General features: G+C 40.6%; 1 protein-coding gene across 4 annotated transcripts in view; it reads right to left on the bottom strand.

The window, feature by feature from the left end:
• Positions 1–14845, bottom strand: part of LOC118157830 (putative DBH-like monooxygenase protein 2) — an 18519-nt gene extending 3674 nt beyond the window's left edge. The window contains exons 1-12 of one of the 4 annotated variants that reach the window (XM_035312326.1): positions 13884–14845; positions 11323–11469; positions 10199–10360; positions 9628–9711; positions 8221–8388; positions 7762–7864; positions 6503–6669; positions 4565–4656; positions 2103–2199; positions 1850–1909; positions 845–975; positions 462–576 (exon numbers count right to left, since the gene is read on the bottom strand). In XM_035312326.1, coding sequence (XP_035168217.1) covers positions 462–576; positions 845–975; positions 1850–1909; positions 2103–2199; positions 4565–4656; positions 6503–6669; positions 7762–7864; positions 8221–8388; positions 9628–9711; positions 10199–10360; positions 11323–11469; positions 13884–14240 — 1683 coding nt within the window. In that variant the 5' untranslated portion in view covers positions 14241–14845. Of the gene's footprint in view, positions 1–434; positions 976–1849; positions 1910–2102; positions 2200–4564; positions 4657–6502; positions 6670–7761; positions 7865–8220; positions 8389–9627; positions 9712–10198; positions 10361–11322; positions 11470–13456 lie in introns of those variants that run through there. The other 3 variants (XM_035312350.1, XM_035312335.1, XM_035312342.1) reach the window with 3 other exon arrangements.
• Positions 14846–15532: the final 687 nt, after the last annotated feature.

The raw sequence follows: 15532 nt of genomic DNA, 5'->3' as shown, positions 1-15532 counted from the left end.
AGTAGTTATGAGGCTGACATGTAATTAGAGAAGTAAAGGCTAGGAAGCCATGTCCCATGAGACTGAGCTTTCTGGATCATCCTAACTCCCATGTTGCTTGAGGGATCTTCAGCACTACTTTACTGCATCAAAAATGCCCTTCTGTAGCATTACCTGTTAAGCACTGGTATGTTACTGAGATGCAAAAGGTTTTTTTTCTCTCTGAAGACTGTTTAACTTTTTTAGAACAAATGTAAATGATTAATAAACATCTCTTGGACAGTTGCTTGCAGTTGTAGCCTAAGAGATGGGCTTTCATAATTTAAGTACGCTCTTTCAGTTCCAATAGATAAGCTGTAGATAAGCTATGATTAGCTGGTATTTCTCACGGTGGTGTGTGTTGGCTCTGTATTTCAGCTGTGCTTAACTCTCAGAACCTCAGAGTTGACACCAACCACAAATTGTGCAGCAGGGGGACTTACATTAATGGTTTTAATCACAACTATTTGATCTGCCTCCTTGGCTGCTTTCTCTGCAGTTTTGACAGTTTCGTTGTTCCAGTCAACAAAGTCCATGGCCATCATTCCTTCCACTGCACTGAGGAGAGAGTAAGGGGAAATGGGGAAGTAGAGAAGACAAGCAGTGAGGAGGAAGGAGGAAAAATGGAAGGAAGGGGGAAAATGAGAGATTTTTAAGGTGACGGAGTTGATAAATTTCTGCAACAAGGGAATTCTACCTCACAGATCCAGATATGTGTGTATATCTTCACTAAGACCATTTCATTTACATTCTCTTTCCCATTTACCATTCTTCATAGCTACATTTTGCTCTGCTACCTCCAGAAACATGCTGACTCAGGACTCACTCTGAGGCCTCCTGCTTGAGTACATGCGCAACATACAAAATGTCAGGGTAGCCCATACAGCTGGAGATGTTGTTACGAGGGTAGTAGAAGAGGAATGAGAGACACATCTCATTCATGGTGCTTGGCCCAGCCTGCAAAGACATAAGGATGAGGTCTACTGAGATTCAAAGGGGAGACAGTTTCTCCTCAGGAAAGCACTCTTGTTTACAGGTCATGCAGATCCTGTGTGGTGAAAAAGGAAGTATCTGATTGTCTGTCAGTTAGAAATAAAAAATCCTCACAGCAGTTCAATAAATAGGCTACTCTATAATTTTATAAATTAAATGTACTTATTTTGTCTTTCAGGAAGAGTACTGTATTTGTATTTCAATCTATGGGATCTTAAAGTCTGAAACTGTGCAAAGTTCTTCTGAAACATGAAGGGAAATATCATATCTATAATATTTGATCTCCTCTGTATTTTATGTTCTCTAAAAATAAGTCAGTTATGAAGCTAGAGTATGACAATAATTGCTTTTGTGCTGTGTTGTGCAGAAGCATATAATTAAACTGGTGGTTGAGATCTGAACAAGAAGAGTTAAAAAGAATGACTTTATATTTTGAGAAGTCCAAATCAGATCCAGCTGCCAGATTAGTTCTTTCTGTATTAGTACTTTCTGTATTTGACCCAAACTGTCCACTAAATACAGTTGTTCAATGATTGAAAAACTACTCGACTGCAAGTTTCTCTACTTGAGTTGACTTTTTGGACAAGGGTTAGCTTGTATGGTATTAGGTGCAAGACATCTTTGGGATCTGCTCATAAGCCTAGAGTAGGAGGGTCTTAATGGTGAGCTACTCTCCAGCCACAGCACAACCTTGCAAGGAATGTCTCGGTATGTCTGATATTGTGTCTAGCACTAGAAGCATTTGACAGTGCCATATTTGCTTTGCCCAAAGTATTTTAATGGGGCTAAACTAATTTTAAAAGCAATGGAAAAATGGTAGGTAGAAAAACAAACTTACAAAAGTAATCCCTGACCGATCCAGTGTCTGAAAGTTACATTCGACCAGGATCTCATCCCCCTAGGGAACACAGTAGGTCATACCATCAGAGCTGTACAGACAAACCACAGACAACAGCCATATGCAGGAAAGAGGCCAAAGCCTGAAGTGGAATGAAGGACAGAATATGTCAACATATTCTAACATCTCTGACGCATGTCACCTCCCCAGCTTGCTCTCCCACAGCTACATTCCAGAAGACGAATGAACATACTGGTTTGATTACAAGGATTTCCTTCATGTCCCGAATCTCCTGCAAGGTGAAGTCATACTTGTTGTCTTCGCAGATGATCCCCAGCTGTTTTCCATTTCTGGCAAAGATGTACAAGGGGAGAGGGCTATAATGTTTGCAGAGAGGAGTGTAGAATAACTGATTCCTGGATGAAATAAATGGAGTCGAGAAAAATCCCGTCCAGACATCATGCTTCATCTCTTTTTTACATAACTTACACAACACATTTTTAATGACGGTCCCAAACACACACTTCAAAATCTTTTTTTTTTTTTCTTTTCTAAAATTTTCTGGGATCCCAGAATTAAGAACTCCAATACCTGCACTACAAAGCACCAAAAAGAAAGATTCTCTGACCCTAGCATAGTAGAGCTGGCAAGCTCTGTAGGTCCTCCCTTGCAGGTGCATCAAAAGTAAGTTAAAGTAAATTTGGTATTTCTATACTGCTATTTTCATTTTTTATTTGCTATTTCTACATTGCTTTATGATACAGCTCCTTAGGTGGTCTTTGCTCAGTTTGAGCACTGTTAATCCATCAATAAATATCACAAGTCCTTAGATCTTGCTGATTACCTCTAAAATGCCAAGAAAGAAGATGCTTTGTCACATTACACACAGTTTATGTGTATCATGTGACTTGCATAAAGAAAAGGAGCCCCAGACTACTGCTATCATTTGGAACAACATAGCTTTAGCTTCCTCACTTATACTTGCTATGGGTGCTTTGACACATAGGGATATTTTGAAACTGAACACCTAAAAAGGAGACCTGTGCTACCAAGGCCCTGAGTCAACAGCTCCAGAGAAAAAGCCACCTTCCAGAGAGAAAATTTCATCCAACCACAGAAAGTCCCTAAATTGTTATTAAGGCTAATCATAATCTGCTATATTTTACCAAGACCAACTTCCAAACAGGCTGAGGGCTCCACTAATTAGACAAATGACTAAGAACAACATAGTCATCCTACAGGGGAAATCCCAGAAAAGAATAATCACTCCCCACAGCTCACTGTGACTGAGTCTGCTCTGTTCAGAAATTGTTTCAAACACTTGACTTTCTGGTTTGGAACTTGTGCTTGAGGTGACTTCAGGGCATGGTCCTAACATGGTAAAATCTGTAAGAGTCTTTTCTCATATATATGTTTATCTTAAGTAAATTGAACAAATAGGATAAGGGGTAATGGTTTTAAACTAAAGGAAACTAGGTTTAGATTAGATATAGGGAAGAAATTATTCACTATGAGGGTGGTGAGGCACTGGAACAGGTTGCCCAGAGAGGTTGTTCAAGTCCTATTCCTGGAAGTGTTTACAGTCAGGTTGGATGGGGCTTTGAGCAGCCTGGCCTAGTGGGAAGTGTCTCTGCCCATGGCAAGGGGGTTGGAACTGGATGATCTTTAGGGTCTCTTCCAACCCAAATTGTTCTATGATCCTATGAACTCTCTAGACAGAGAGGTCTGGGAACTTAGTGTGAGAGCACAGCCACATAAAGACAAAGCAATGCCAAAGTTTCTTGCCATTCCCAATGGGACCCACATCACACCCCAGATGCATCATTGATGCTGTGTAGACAGTCAGAGAACTTCACCTCGAAGGTGTCACAGTGAGCACTCTAATATTATAATGTTGCTGGAATGTCTTGGGCTACACCCATATGGCTAAACAGCATAGGGTCATGGGTTGTTCTCAGGCTAAACAGAAAGGTCTAATTGCCTGACTCCCTGTAAATTCTGAAGTGTGATGCTTGGCTCATACTGTTTTTTTTTCTGAAATTAGAAACCTAAGGAAGAGAAAGTGTTCATACCTATGCTACCAAGCACTTGGACCTCTGTTACGCCTTTTTGGCCTAAAGCACAACTTTTTTCTTCTCTCCCCCTTCAGTTTATTTATTTATAACTTTAAATTGGCAGAAGTAGTGTTCAAACAATATGCTGCAGACCATGATTTGCTATTTTCATAGCCTGAAAGTGAGACTTCATGCCTCATGGCTTGGGGTGTGATCAGACAGTGCACAGGGGAGATGAAATCTTTAGAGTGGGAGGATGGTAAAGGAAGCCAAACCCACTATAATTTTGCCTATACAGCCCATGGGAACTGGTACATGCAGGCCACCAAAGTGCACCTATGTAGCCTTGGGGTGAGTCTGGCAAGCAGGTCCAGACACGTCAGAGCACCTTGTTGCAGCTGACCAGTGTAGAAGAGCAGCAGTGCAATGCCTGAACTCACTGCCTGGGGCTATTTGTTTGACAGTACATGCATTCCTAGTCTTTCACTCTTCACTGAACTGACCCATCTTTCTCTAAGCTAGTTGTTGGCACTACAGTTCAGACATTAGGGAGTCTCCTGCACTAACAGAATGGAAATGACCCCAGGAACAGGATTCTTGTCCACTCTGACCCAAGAGTCAGTGACTGAGACCATGGCAGTGGCAAGAATATGTCTCTTACCTGTACTGGGCAACCTTCACTCCTCTGCCAGCCAGGTGGGTGTGAAGCAAGTAGGCAAAGACGTGCAGATCTGGAACTGGTTTCCCATTCACCTGCAGTCAAAAAAAAAAAAAAAAAAAAAAGGGTCATGCCTCACAGTCAAAGCTTTGCAATACACATTCCAGCCTGCCCATCAAGTCAAAAGCTTGACTGAACCTCTCTAAATGTCAACTTAGCATTTTTTGAAAAAAAACAAGGTTTAGGCTGTCTCCTCATGTACATTGTTACTGTTGAAAGGTTGTTCTGGTGAACCTTTCTGAAAATTTCACTTTAGGTACTTTGAAATAGGTGTCTGAGTCTGTGATTTCTCAGGCTGGGTACAGTAAGTATATTTTGCTATCAGCTATTACAAGCTGAAAAAAAAATAAAAAAGAGACAAGATAGAAAGAGGTAGTAAGTTAAACATGAAGATACATGAACCCTAACAAAGACCAAGGAATGGAAAGAGAAACAGCAAAAATCATAAGACTGAACAATCAATGGGCTATTAAAAGAATGACCAAAGTGTAAACCAGAAAAGGTTCAAAGAGAATCCTAATAATTGGTGAGAAGGAGAAAACCAAGGGCTCATAAGAAGGAGCAAACCACTTACAGGATGTTCATCTAAAATAGTAAAACTTTTAAAATTGTAAAAATGTAAAATCGCTCAATTAAATGTAAAATGAATGGGATGCTGTAAGTAGATTGTGGGAATGTGCAAAATGCATTATGGGATGTTTAGGGGAAATATCAAAGGTAGGGAAATAGTAACAAATGTAGGACAACGGGGAAAGGAAGGAGAGAGTCCAAATGTACATAAGCAGAGTTAAGTTCAGTGTACTAGTCTGGCTAAGCCTAGTACTTGACCTTTGCAGTCTATATATACTACCTTGTTACACTCTATTGCTAATTATTTTCTGTGTGAGTGTGCCTTCTGTACTACATATATGTAAGACTCAAGGTCCCTGCAAGACACTGCATAAAAGGGGCCTAGGTCTGAGCACAAATAATGGAAGGACTTACAGTGTGAACCAGAAATTGGAGTGACCCAGAAGTATGAGTACATGTGAGAGCTGCATGAGAGTATGTGCATGTTCCTCTAGTGAATTTTAACCTTGATTTCCGAGATAGGAGGAACAGAACTGGGTCATTTGTGTTGTCTGTGCTCACAAGGGTACCCCCATGTCTGTGCTCACCCACGTGGTACCTGTAAAGGTACTGTACTCCTGTCCGTGTTGATCTGTTAGCTGCAGCTGAGACCACTCTCTGGTCATGTGTGTTTGGGTAGGTGGGGTGGAGTGGAGGATATCTGTATCTTTGGAGTTTTCCCCCAGCCTCAGCACTGGCTGGGATTGGGAACAGTGAAAGGGATATCTAGTCCTGGAGGGGGTAAATCTGCTGGATCCCACAGTCCACTGGAATTGACTGTTGTTAGCAACCCTATGGCAGTTTTTAGAGGCATGTGAGCTCTCTGCCCTAGAGGCATCTTCTTGACCTGAGAGGTTGCATCACATCCTCACCAGCCCAGCACCTACCTTCCTGCACCAGTACCACATACCTGTGGTAGGTCAAAGTTCTCACATGTGGTGGAACAGACTCCCTTGGGGGTCTTGGGAAGCTTTACATTCTTTGCTTCCACACACACACACACACACCATTTACCTAGATGTTGTGAATGGGTACTTGAGCCATGATTTTGACATGCTTACACAGCTCTGCTAATGCACTTCAGCCAAACCCTGGGTCTCTTCTGAGCAGTTTCGCTGGAAAAGATATTCATTTTGCAACATGCAGAAATGGAAGGCAAGATGGAACCCTGCACCAAATGGCTTTTGGACATGTCTAGAGCAAGACAAAAGACCGAAGTGAGAAAGATCAAGAAAACACGAAGGATTTCCTATGTCTTTCCCCCACACTCACTTCATCAAACTGGCTTGAATTGCAAAGTCCATAAGATCTGTAGGATTCTGCTCCAGGAGGAATGAAATGCACAGGGAAGGTGAAGATGCCTGTTTGCAGTACCCCCAGATCGTACTTTCGTACCTCTGGTGTATAGTAGATTCGTACCCCTGAACTGTCGATCAAACCTTTAAAATAAAAATAACCGCTCCTTCAGCAATGACTCCAGAAACATCTCTGGTTTACATGACCCATTTCCTTAGTTTTCCATCCAGCCTGTGCATGTCTGAATGCTCACTTTTCCCAGCTCCCAGGTCCACATCCCCAGTCCCCTCAATAGCCAAATAGTCACAGCTTGACTCTCAGCACCCTGTACACATCAGTCTATTCTGCTCACATCTGTACATTTTTCTGTTCACAACTGTACCTTGAGTCCCTTGTGTTCTGTGTTCTCCTTTACCTTGGCCCTCTTCCCACCCCTGGGCCTCCAGGCATGCCTTGCTGTTGTGACTTTGGATAATTTCCCATTCTTCAGGAGGGAGCACTGTCTAGTTATCAGCAGAGGTGCCTGAAGCAACAACACCTAGAGTGTCTCATTCCCAATTACAGAACTGGAACAGGCACAGATTGACAGGAGGGCCTAAGCCCTCCACCCTACCTTCAGTGACACAGTTCACTGTCATGTGCAATATCAAAGTCATGCAAGGTGCATGGTTGCACAAATCTTCATTCACAGTGTATCTCTGTCTGACCCTGCCTATAGGCTCAGGTGATTCCCATCAAAACTTTAGTTTTGCCTGCTGTAAAATTATAATAAATAACACAGTTGCATCCTTCATCGCTTGTCATATGGATTGAGTGCTGGAGGTCATGGTAGAAGCCTGAGGTGATACTATTAGTCTCTCAGGACTTAATCCTGACCTGATATACCTATTTCTCCTGTAGTCAGTCTGACACTTTTCACTCTGCTCCTCTTTCCCACGATGCCCACCTTTTCTTGATGTTCTTCCTAACACTCCCATGTACCGTACCTGCTAGTATGTACCAGCAGATAGATGTGCTTAGGTTTCTCTGTAACAAGACTTGTCTAACCTAGGCAGGTATAACTTCAGAATTCTTCCTGAATTCCAGTTAAGTTTCCCCTTACTGTCTGAAGGTTGTACTGATCAATACATGGAAGGATTTCACACAGTAACTGGTTCCTAATTGGTATGTAGGTGAGGTCTGAGACTACCATCCTGCTGCTGTTCTTTGTCGGACAACTATCCAACATTACCCACCTGATACCAAGTAAAAATTGCTGTAATGGATTTCCAGTCGGACATACTGAGGGTCCCAAGGTGTCCCAATGGAATATGCAGCATCATCTGGAAATTGATAAGACTTGTGGAGAAATAAAGTTACATAGTTACATGAAGTAATTAGTAAATTTAACTCTTCTCTCTCTCCTTTTTTTTTTTTTTTTTTTTTTTTTTGACAGAGACAATATGGAAACTTAGAAAAATGAAGATTTGATTTTCTTGCATCTGTGAATATATTTTCAGACTTTGTTAAAAACAAAAATGTTGTCAAAAATTCTTCCTGTTCTATTTTTTTTTTCTTCTGAATTGAAAAAAAGAAGAATTTTCAAAATTTATTTTTCCATGCAGGATGGTGAGGTCTTACTGGATAAGCTGACAAAAAGGGTTACCACTATTCACAACAAGAAATAAGGAAGGGGATGGGCCCCACAAACTCACCTCTCCTCCAACAGCCCAGCCCACAACCACCTGAGAGCACAGGGCAAAATCTGGGTTGGCTCCGTAGCAATCATCTATGCCACTTGGTAACACACTGGCATTGCCACAGGCATAAACCAGAATATGATGAACTAAAGTTATGTTGTGTGGTGTTATTACAGGTTCAAACTGTAAGCAAGAGAAAGAGACAAAAAATGAAGTTATTTTCAATCCTAAAATGTTTATTTCCCAAGCAACAAGGAAGAACAGCTAACCACAGCTTGAGTGAACAGATAATCAGATTCACAAGACGAATGGAAAACTGGATGATGGTTTATCCACTAATTTCAATATGCACCCAGCAGAGTCCATTTTTTCCAGAATGGAATTGCACCTTCCTCTAAAGCACATTTCTTTAGTCAGAATTACAGGGATGTCTATTTGCCCTACTATGTTGGCGGTGTGATTCCAGACTAGAAATATAACTAGTTTACCTCATGAACCACTTTATTGGCTGAATAGCAAGATAAAGAACCTTGACCTTGGATGCTTGATCTAGGTTCACTGTAACTTGCTGTCCCCTCAGCTGTGCCAACACAACTATAGTCAGTATAGTTTAAAATAAACCTGCAAATAACCTGCATCTGTTTATGAATCATTGAAGTTTTACTAGTACCATTGAAATCAGGCCTCAAAATCCTGACGTTACCACCACAACTGACTAAAACTCCTGAGTTTTTTCTGTAGGCTTGTCTTTCTGTCTTTTAAATTCTCACTTTTCAAGTCCATGTAAATTCTTCCTTCTGAAATTTTATGTCAGTTCATTGGAACATCTCTTTTTTAAACCTTCAAAACCTGCAAAATTAAGAAGGGTTGTGTGTCGTTAAAGCAAAATTATCTTAATTTGAGAATTAAACTAGGTTTGGTAAGTTCATGTTTTTCCTTTCCTTTCCTCTCCTCTCTTCTCCTCTCCTTTCCCTTCCTTTCCATATTCAATCTTGAAACTGCTACAAGTGTTAATATTGCCTTTTATATAGGTATGCTTAGAAATTTCCAAGAAGAAAAAAGGAAAAGTCCTTGAATTCTTTTCAAATACAGAAAATTCTGCAGGCTCCCTTTGCTCTCAAAGACACTGATTGGTAACATGGCCTGAGTTCATTACACTGAGAGAGTCAGACTTGTAGGAAGATTTCTTCCAGTGTGATGTACATTAAGACAAAGATAATGCCAAGGTTAGAAATGAGGCAGAGAATATTTTTACACAATCCAGACATTAACTGGCTCATCCCAATGGCAGTGAAGGACACATGGAATGCTCCCAGATTTATGCTGAAAATGCTGTAAGGGACAGACTTGCAAGCATAATTGAAGGAACAAGTTTGTTCTGCCCTGTTTTTTTTCCCCCAGGAAGACAGCCACTAAGTTTACCTTGTAGATGTGGTGTTTCTGCTTAACCATGGGCAGTGGGAGAAAGGTACAGGCATACTTGGTTTCTTCAACGGGAACAGCAAACTGGAAAAGAAGCAGACACACAAATCACCTGAAGATTCCTCTGGCAGCACAATAACGTGAAGGAAAGTGGAGGATCCAAAAGGAGGCTGTGCAAGGAGAACGAAAAACAGAACTGGACCCTGTTCCTCCAGTCAGGAGGGAGGGAAAGATGATGCATTTAGCAAGAGATTGATGGGGTTTTGGTAGCAATGAGTTAAATGATTAAAGGTTCAAGAAGACAAAACTCCATTCTGGTGAAGAGAAAATATATTGGTCAGCTCCACCAGGTCTTAACAATTAACCTGTTCGATCAACAATTTTTAATTCCTTTATGTCTAGAGTTTCAAGCACAACACATACATATCATTTCTTTTCTGAACAAGTCTGTCCTCCACTAACACATCCCAGGTAGTCTGCTCCAGGATTCCAGTTCAGCTATCCACATCTCTGAGCAAGCACAGCTTAGACATTGAGTCTGGGAGCTAACTGTTTTTTGTCTAATACTTACGTTGTCCAGCCTCAGGTCATAAGTGAAGAATATTTTAGGGTCAGTTGAGTTGGATGGACTTCTGTATCTCATCAAGAAAAGAGATTTAGAAAATTTTTGGCCCTTAAAGAATTGGACTGTGTCATCAGTGCCAAATGCAGTAATGAGACGTGCTGTGTCCATCTGTAATGAGAGTGTTTCATTGGAAAATCTTACTTCCTTCCCATCAACGATAAACATGTCATTCATTCACATCGTATGCGTTATACCACTGCACACATATTAAAATCCAATGCAATACTAACCATGTGCAGTTAAAAGTCACCTGTATTATAAATGCAAATGTTTGGTATGTATGTTACATGTGGGCAATTAGGCAATGTATCAGAACACACAACAGGAACTAACCACTGTAACACAAAATTTGCTTTGTCCAGGCACAAAAACAATATACACGTATATTTTGTGTGTGTGTGTATATATATATATACATATATATACAGACACACACTTTTTTTTTCCTTACAAATACAGGGTGCTGGCTTTAGAAATTTTTACTAAGAATTGCTACAAGACAAATTGCTACAAAATGCTAACAAAACTGTAGCACCATGATTCTCCATTAGCAGCTAACACTGAGCATACATTCCTGCCTGGATCTGCCCCACTGTGTAAGAACAGCAGTAGCCTTGGAAGTCTGAACCTTCTTACCATTTAGAATGGGATTTTATTTTCTTCCAGTTAGTGAAGGTAATCAGAAAGGTCTGTCACTTCAAAGGAATATAACTAATTTTTTAAGCATGTGTTTGAACTCTGGAAAAATGTTGAATATACACCTACCTCTGGACAAACATTTTTGCGTAGACTAAACTTATATGCAAGCTTAGGAAAACACTGAGACTTAAATCATCACAATTCTTTGATGGAAAACATTGTAAGAAAATATAAAACACATCAACATCATGCCCTTGAAATGGGCATTGTAAATGTGTCTGTATGATCCCATATTTTTCTTCATATTCCTGTAACTTTACTGTTGTGAGAAAATCTTGTTATTATCAGATATGATCCAGAGAAACTGGGACTACAGGGGGACATGAGAGCAGTTTGGTTTGGTTTGTTGTTTGACCAGTCCCCTTCCTTACTGTGATATCCAGGTCATTTGAGTCACATGTCCGGAGGTGGCGCTTGAACAGCATGGTGGTGGAGGTCTCGTTCTCTGTCACTGACAGTAGTTGGTAGTCCTGGCTGTCATCTTCCTCAAGGGTTGCCTCATCTACCACATGAAAATCCTGGAAAAGGAAGAGTGGTAAAAGCCATAGAGAGGAGATAAAAACTTCCTAAACTCCAGGAAGTCATGTTTCTAATTACTGTTGGTGGCACCTGAATAATCTAAGTATTTCTTTCACCAAAAAATCTCCCCCACTTTCACTGCCAATATCCACAAATAAATCAAAGATAACTCCCATCCAGTCCTGCTACATCCAGCTTCTCAAGGGAAGAGCAGCCCCTGCTGTCCCGTTGCCCAGAGGATGGCTTGGATAGGGTGGATTCTGGATGATCTTCCCCACTCCCTGACAGAGAGAGTCTCCTCCTGCATACCAGGGTATTTTAGCACATTTGGCTAAGTTACACAGGAACTGGGAGGTAAAGTAAGCCCTGCTGAAAAACAGGGGTAGTTTAAATATTAAATATTTGGGGCATACCAAAGCTTCTAAGATCACAATTTAAAGATAAGTATTTTGCAAGTGAAGTACTTTGAAATAAATATGTAAAATTAAATATACCTTAAGAAAGAGAAAGGCAGTGAACAGCTGTAACAACAACAAACAGAAATCCAAAGAGATTTTTTTGGCTAGTTTTTCCACCCATTGGTCATTATTCAGATAATGAGTTTGGCACGGTTGAAGTAAAAGGGAAGATTAAAACAAAAATCAAAGATGCAAGAAAAAGAATTAAGGGAAGAACACAAACAGAAAGCTCCACAAAAACGCCATTTACAGTAACTAGCAATTTTTTCCTCAGTCAGTTCCATGGGTTCAGGAGAAATGACACACATCCTACAACACATGTAGATTTTTGTGTTCAGTAATGTGCTTGCTTACTATAATGTCTCCATATTTAAGTAATTGGGACATATTTTCTTATATGTAGTAAAACTGATAAAAACTAGGATGTTTGTGGGACTGAAGTGATTTTCTAATTTAAATTAAGAATTCCAGCTACTAAGGCAGAGAAATACTGAAAATGTTAAATATTTAGTCTGAATATTATGGAATGTTTAATATTAATAATTTTGAAACTGAATATTTCAATTTCTTATTTTAGGTTGTACCTTTTAGGAGTTATTAAATGCTTTCATTATACCCTAAATTATTATTATTATTATTTTGTAATTACTCTTAAATAAAGTACAAGCACCAGTTTCTTCTAAGTTGACCATATTACTTCCCCCCTGTAGTTTCATTTACTCCTATAATTCATTGTGTCATAATCACAAAAAAGATTTGAAACTCAGTATTACAACAGCTTGGCAAAAAACTAGACTATGAGTGAAGCTAGCTACCTTACCTCCTCCAAAGTTCACTGACTTTAGAAAAGCCTAAAGACACATTTCATGCAAAACACATTTTACTGTTATGTAAATAGGGAAAATAAATTGTCTGAGCAAACTAAAACCACTTTGAATTGCAAATATTTAATCGGTGTAACCTTTTTCTTTTCCTGTGTCTGGATAATACTAAACTGTTTCTCTTTCAAACAAACACACACTGTCCTTGTATTTAGTGCCCTATTGGGCATTTTTTTCATCTGCAGTTCAGCTGTCCTAACATCAGGCATCTAACCTTAGTTCTTGGAAAAAATACCATAGTCAATGGAAAAAATCATCAAGCCCCAAGGGTGTCCTATCCTATTAATAATGGAGCATTTAACACTGTCAGGAAGAAGCCACCTGTGGAGGTGAACACATCTCTCCACTTACTCCAGAAGAAACCCAGAACACTAGTTCAAACCAGATGACTGCCTCTCCAACAACTTTACTTTGGTAGGAGGACTCCCATTCACAGTACTCAAGTCAGAGCTAGGCTCCAAGGAGGTCTCTCACTTTACAAAGCTAGACCACAATTCTGATAGACTTAGGCTATGAGCTCCTATGCAAAATCAGGATAGCTAAATAAATAAATTGCAGAGAGATGTGAAAAGTTGTTCTCCTCCCCATCCACTCAACATCTGTAGCGAGCAAACTATAAACTTTCATTTTCTTGAATTTTATTTAACCTTTTAAGAGGAAGAAAGTGAGGAAAAACAGAAGAATTTCACATCAGAATCCCATCTGAAGTAACTCTCCCAGCAACCTTTTCTAGTTTAATGGTAGGTGACTGCTTCAATCATATCTAATTAGTTCTAGCTGTGGTTTTGACTCACAGATGGGATCAGTTTATTTGCCTAACAACATCTAGTGTCATCTGGGATATCAAGTGTATGTAAGGTAGCTGCACGGGGCTAGCAGCCATGATATAGGACCTGCAGAAGATCTGGGGCCTTTTGGGCTCTTCCAGTCGGAGGCTAATATAGCATCTAAAATGGTCCCAGATAGCTAGCTTTAGCCAGTTAAACCCATATGCTGTCAAAACAACACACTGACAATATGGCCTTGTCAAAGAGGGATGCAGAAGAAGACTTTTCAGAAGACTTTTCAACTTACAGAGAAGTAGACGCTGCCATTAGGGAAGACACCTCCAATCACAATGTCAGATCCAGGCAACTCTCCATGAGGGCTGAATCCAAACGCCACCCAGCCAGTTGTACGAACCTGCAGCTCAAAAGTCATCATCTCCTCTTCATCATGGTCCCAGCGAAGGTATACCATGTTTGAAGGATCCAGGTAGACAGAGAAACGTAAGAGTGGAGGTGCAGGCTGACCAGAACAAAACCATGTGAGGAACAAGAGGAAGAGCATGCCCTTTATTCTTGAGAAGAGAACAGACATTATCCACAGGACCACTGCAATTTCTGTGTTCTGTTGATATCCTGAGCAGCTATTCTGCTGTGAGGGGCCCATCTTATATGGAATTACATGAGGCTGACCTGTTGCCAGAAAGGGGAACTGGAAACCGACTGTTTTATATCTAATTTAACATTTAAGAAAGGTCAACACCTTACATAATATGTCCTGGCACCCTGCCTCTGTGAAACCATACTAGTCCATCCCCTGTACATATTACAACATTTTTAAGAGCTCTTTTGTACACACAGCCAAAAAAAGCAATAAAATGTTTTTGTTTTACCCAGTACTCCTTAGACTAGGTGAATGATGTCTCTTTTCATAAAGGAAAAATGGCTCTTCTGACTGCCTGTCTTTCCTTGCAAATGCTGAAATGAACCCTGACTATACCACCCTATTACCTGTTGCAATAATTATTGGAAAGTTTGCCAGGAAAAGGCTGGTGAGCTTTAGTTCCTGGTTTATCAGAGGAAGCTATGGTGAAGCTATATAAAGAGGGCTCCTGTGGTAGTAATCTGGACTGGGGCTATATGGACAAAAAGCCCTATCATAGTACTATAGAATTGTTTGGGTTAAAAGCAACCTAAGGTCCCTTAAAGATCATCCAGTTCCATCCCCCTTGCCATTGGTAGGGACATTTTCCACTAGATCAGACTCCTCAAAGCCCCATCTAACCTGAACACTTCCAGGGTGGAGTTACACAGCTTCTCTGAGCAAACTGTCCCAGTTCCTCACCACCCTCACAATGAAGAATTTATTCCTTATATTTAATCTAAATCTACTCCTTCACTTTAAAAACATGACTGGTCACTTGTCCTTTCACTACACTCCTTTCATAGAGAGTCCTCCCCACCTTTCTTTTGAACCCTCTTTAAGTACCGTAAGGCCACAATAAGGCATCCCCAATAAGGTATCCCAGAGACTTCTCTTCTCTAGGTTAAGCAACCCAAACTCTCTCAGCCTCTCTTCACAGGAGAGGTGCTCCAGCCCGCTTATCATCCTCATGGCCCTCCTCTTGACTTGCTCCAACAAGTCCATGTCCTTGTGCTGGGGGCCCCAGAGCTGAACGCAGTACTCCAGGTGGAGTCTCATGAGAGCAGAGTAGAGGGGGAGAATCACCTCCCTCAACCTGCTGGGCATGTTTCTTTTGATGCAGCCTAGGATAAATTGGACTTCTGGGCTGCAAGAGTACATTATTGGCTCATGTAGAGTTTTTCACCCACCAGAACTCCCAAGTCCTTCTCTACAGGACTTCTCTCAATCCATTCATCACCCAGTCTGTACTGATGCTTGGGATAGCCTTGACCCAGGTGCAGGACATTGTATTTGGCCTTGTTGAACTTCATGAG

This window comes from Oxyura jamaicensis, chromosome 1, assembly GCF_011077185.1.
Source record: "Oxyura jamaicensis isolate SHBP4307 breed ruddy duck chromosome 1, BPBGC_Ojam_1.0, whole genome shotgun sequence".
In the NCBI taxonomy this organism is placed as follows: domain Eukaryota; kingdom Metazoa; phylum Chordata; class Aves; order Anseriformes; family Anatidae; genus Oxyura; species Oxyura jamaicensis.
This window is presented reverse-complemented; position numbering and strand designations above follow the sequence as displayed.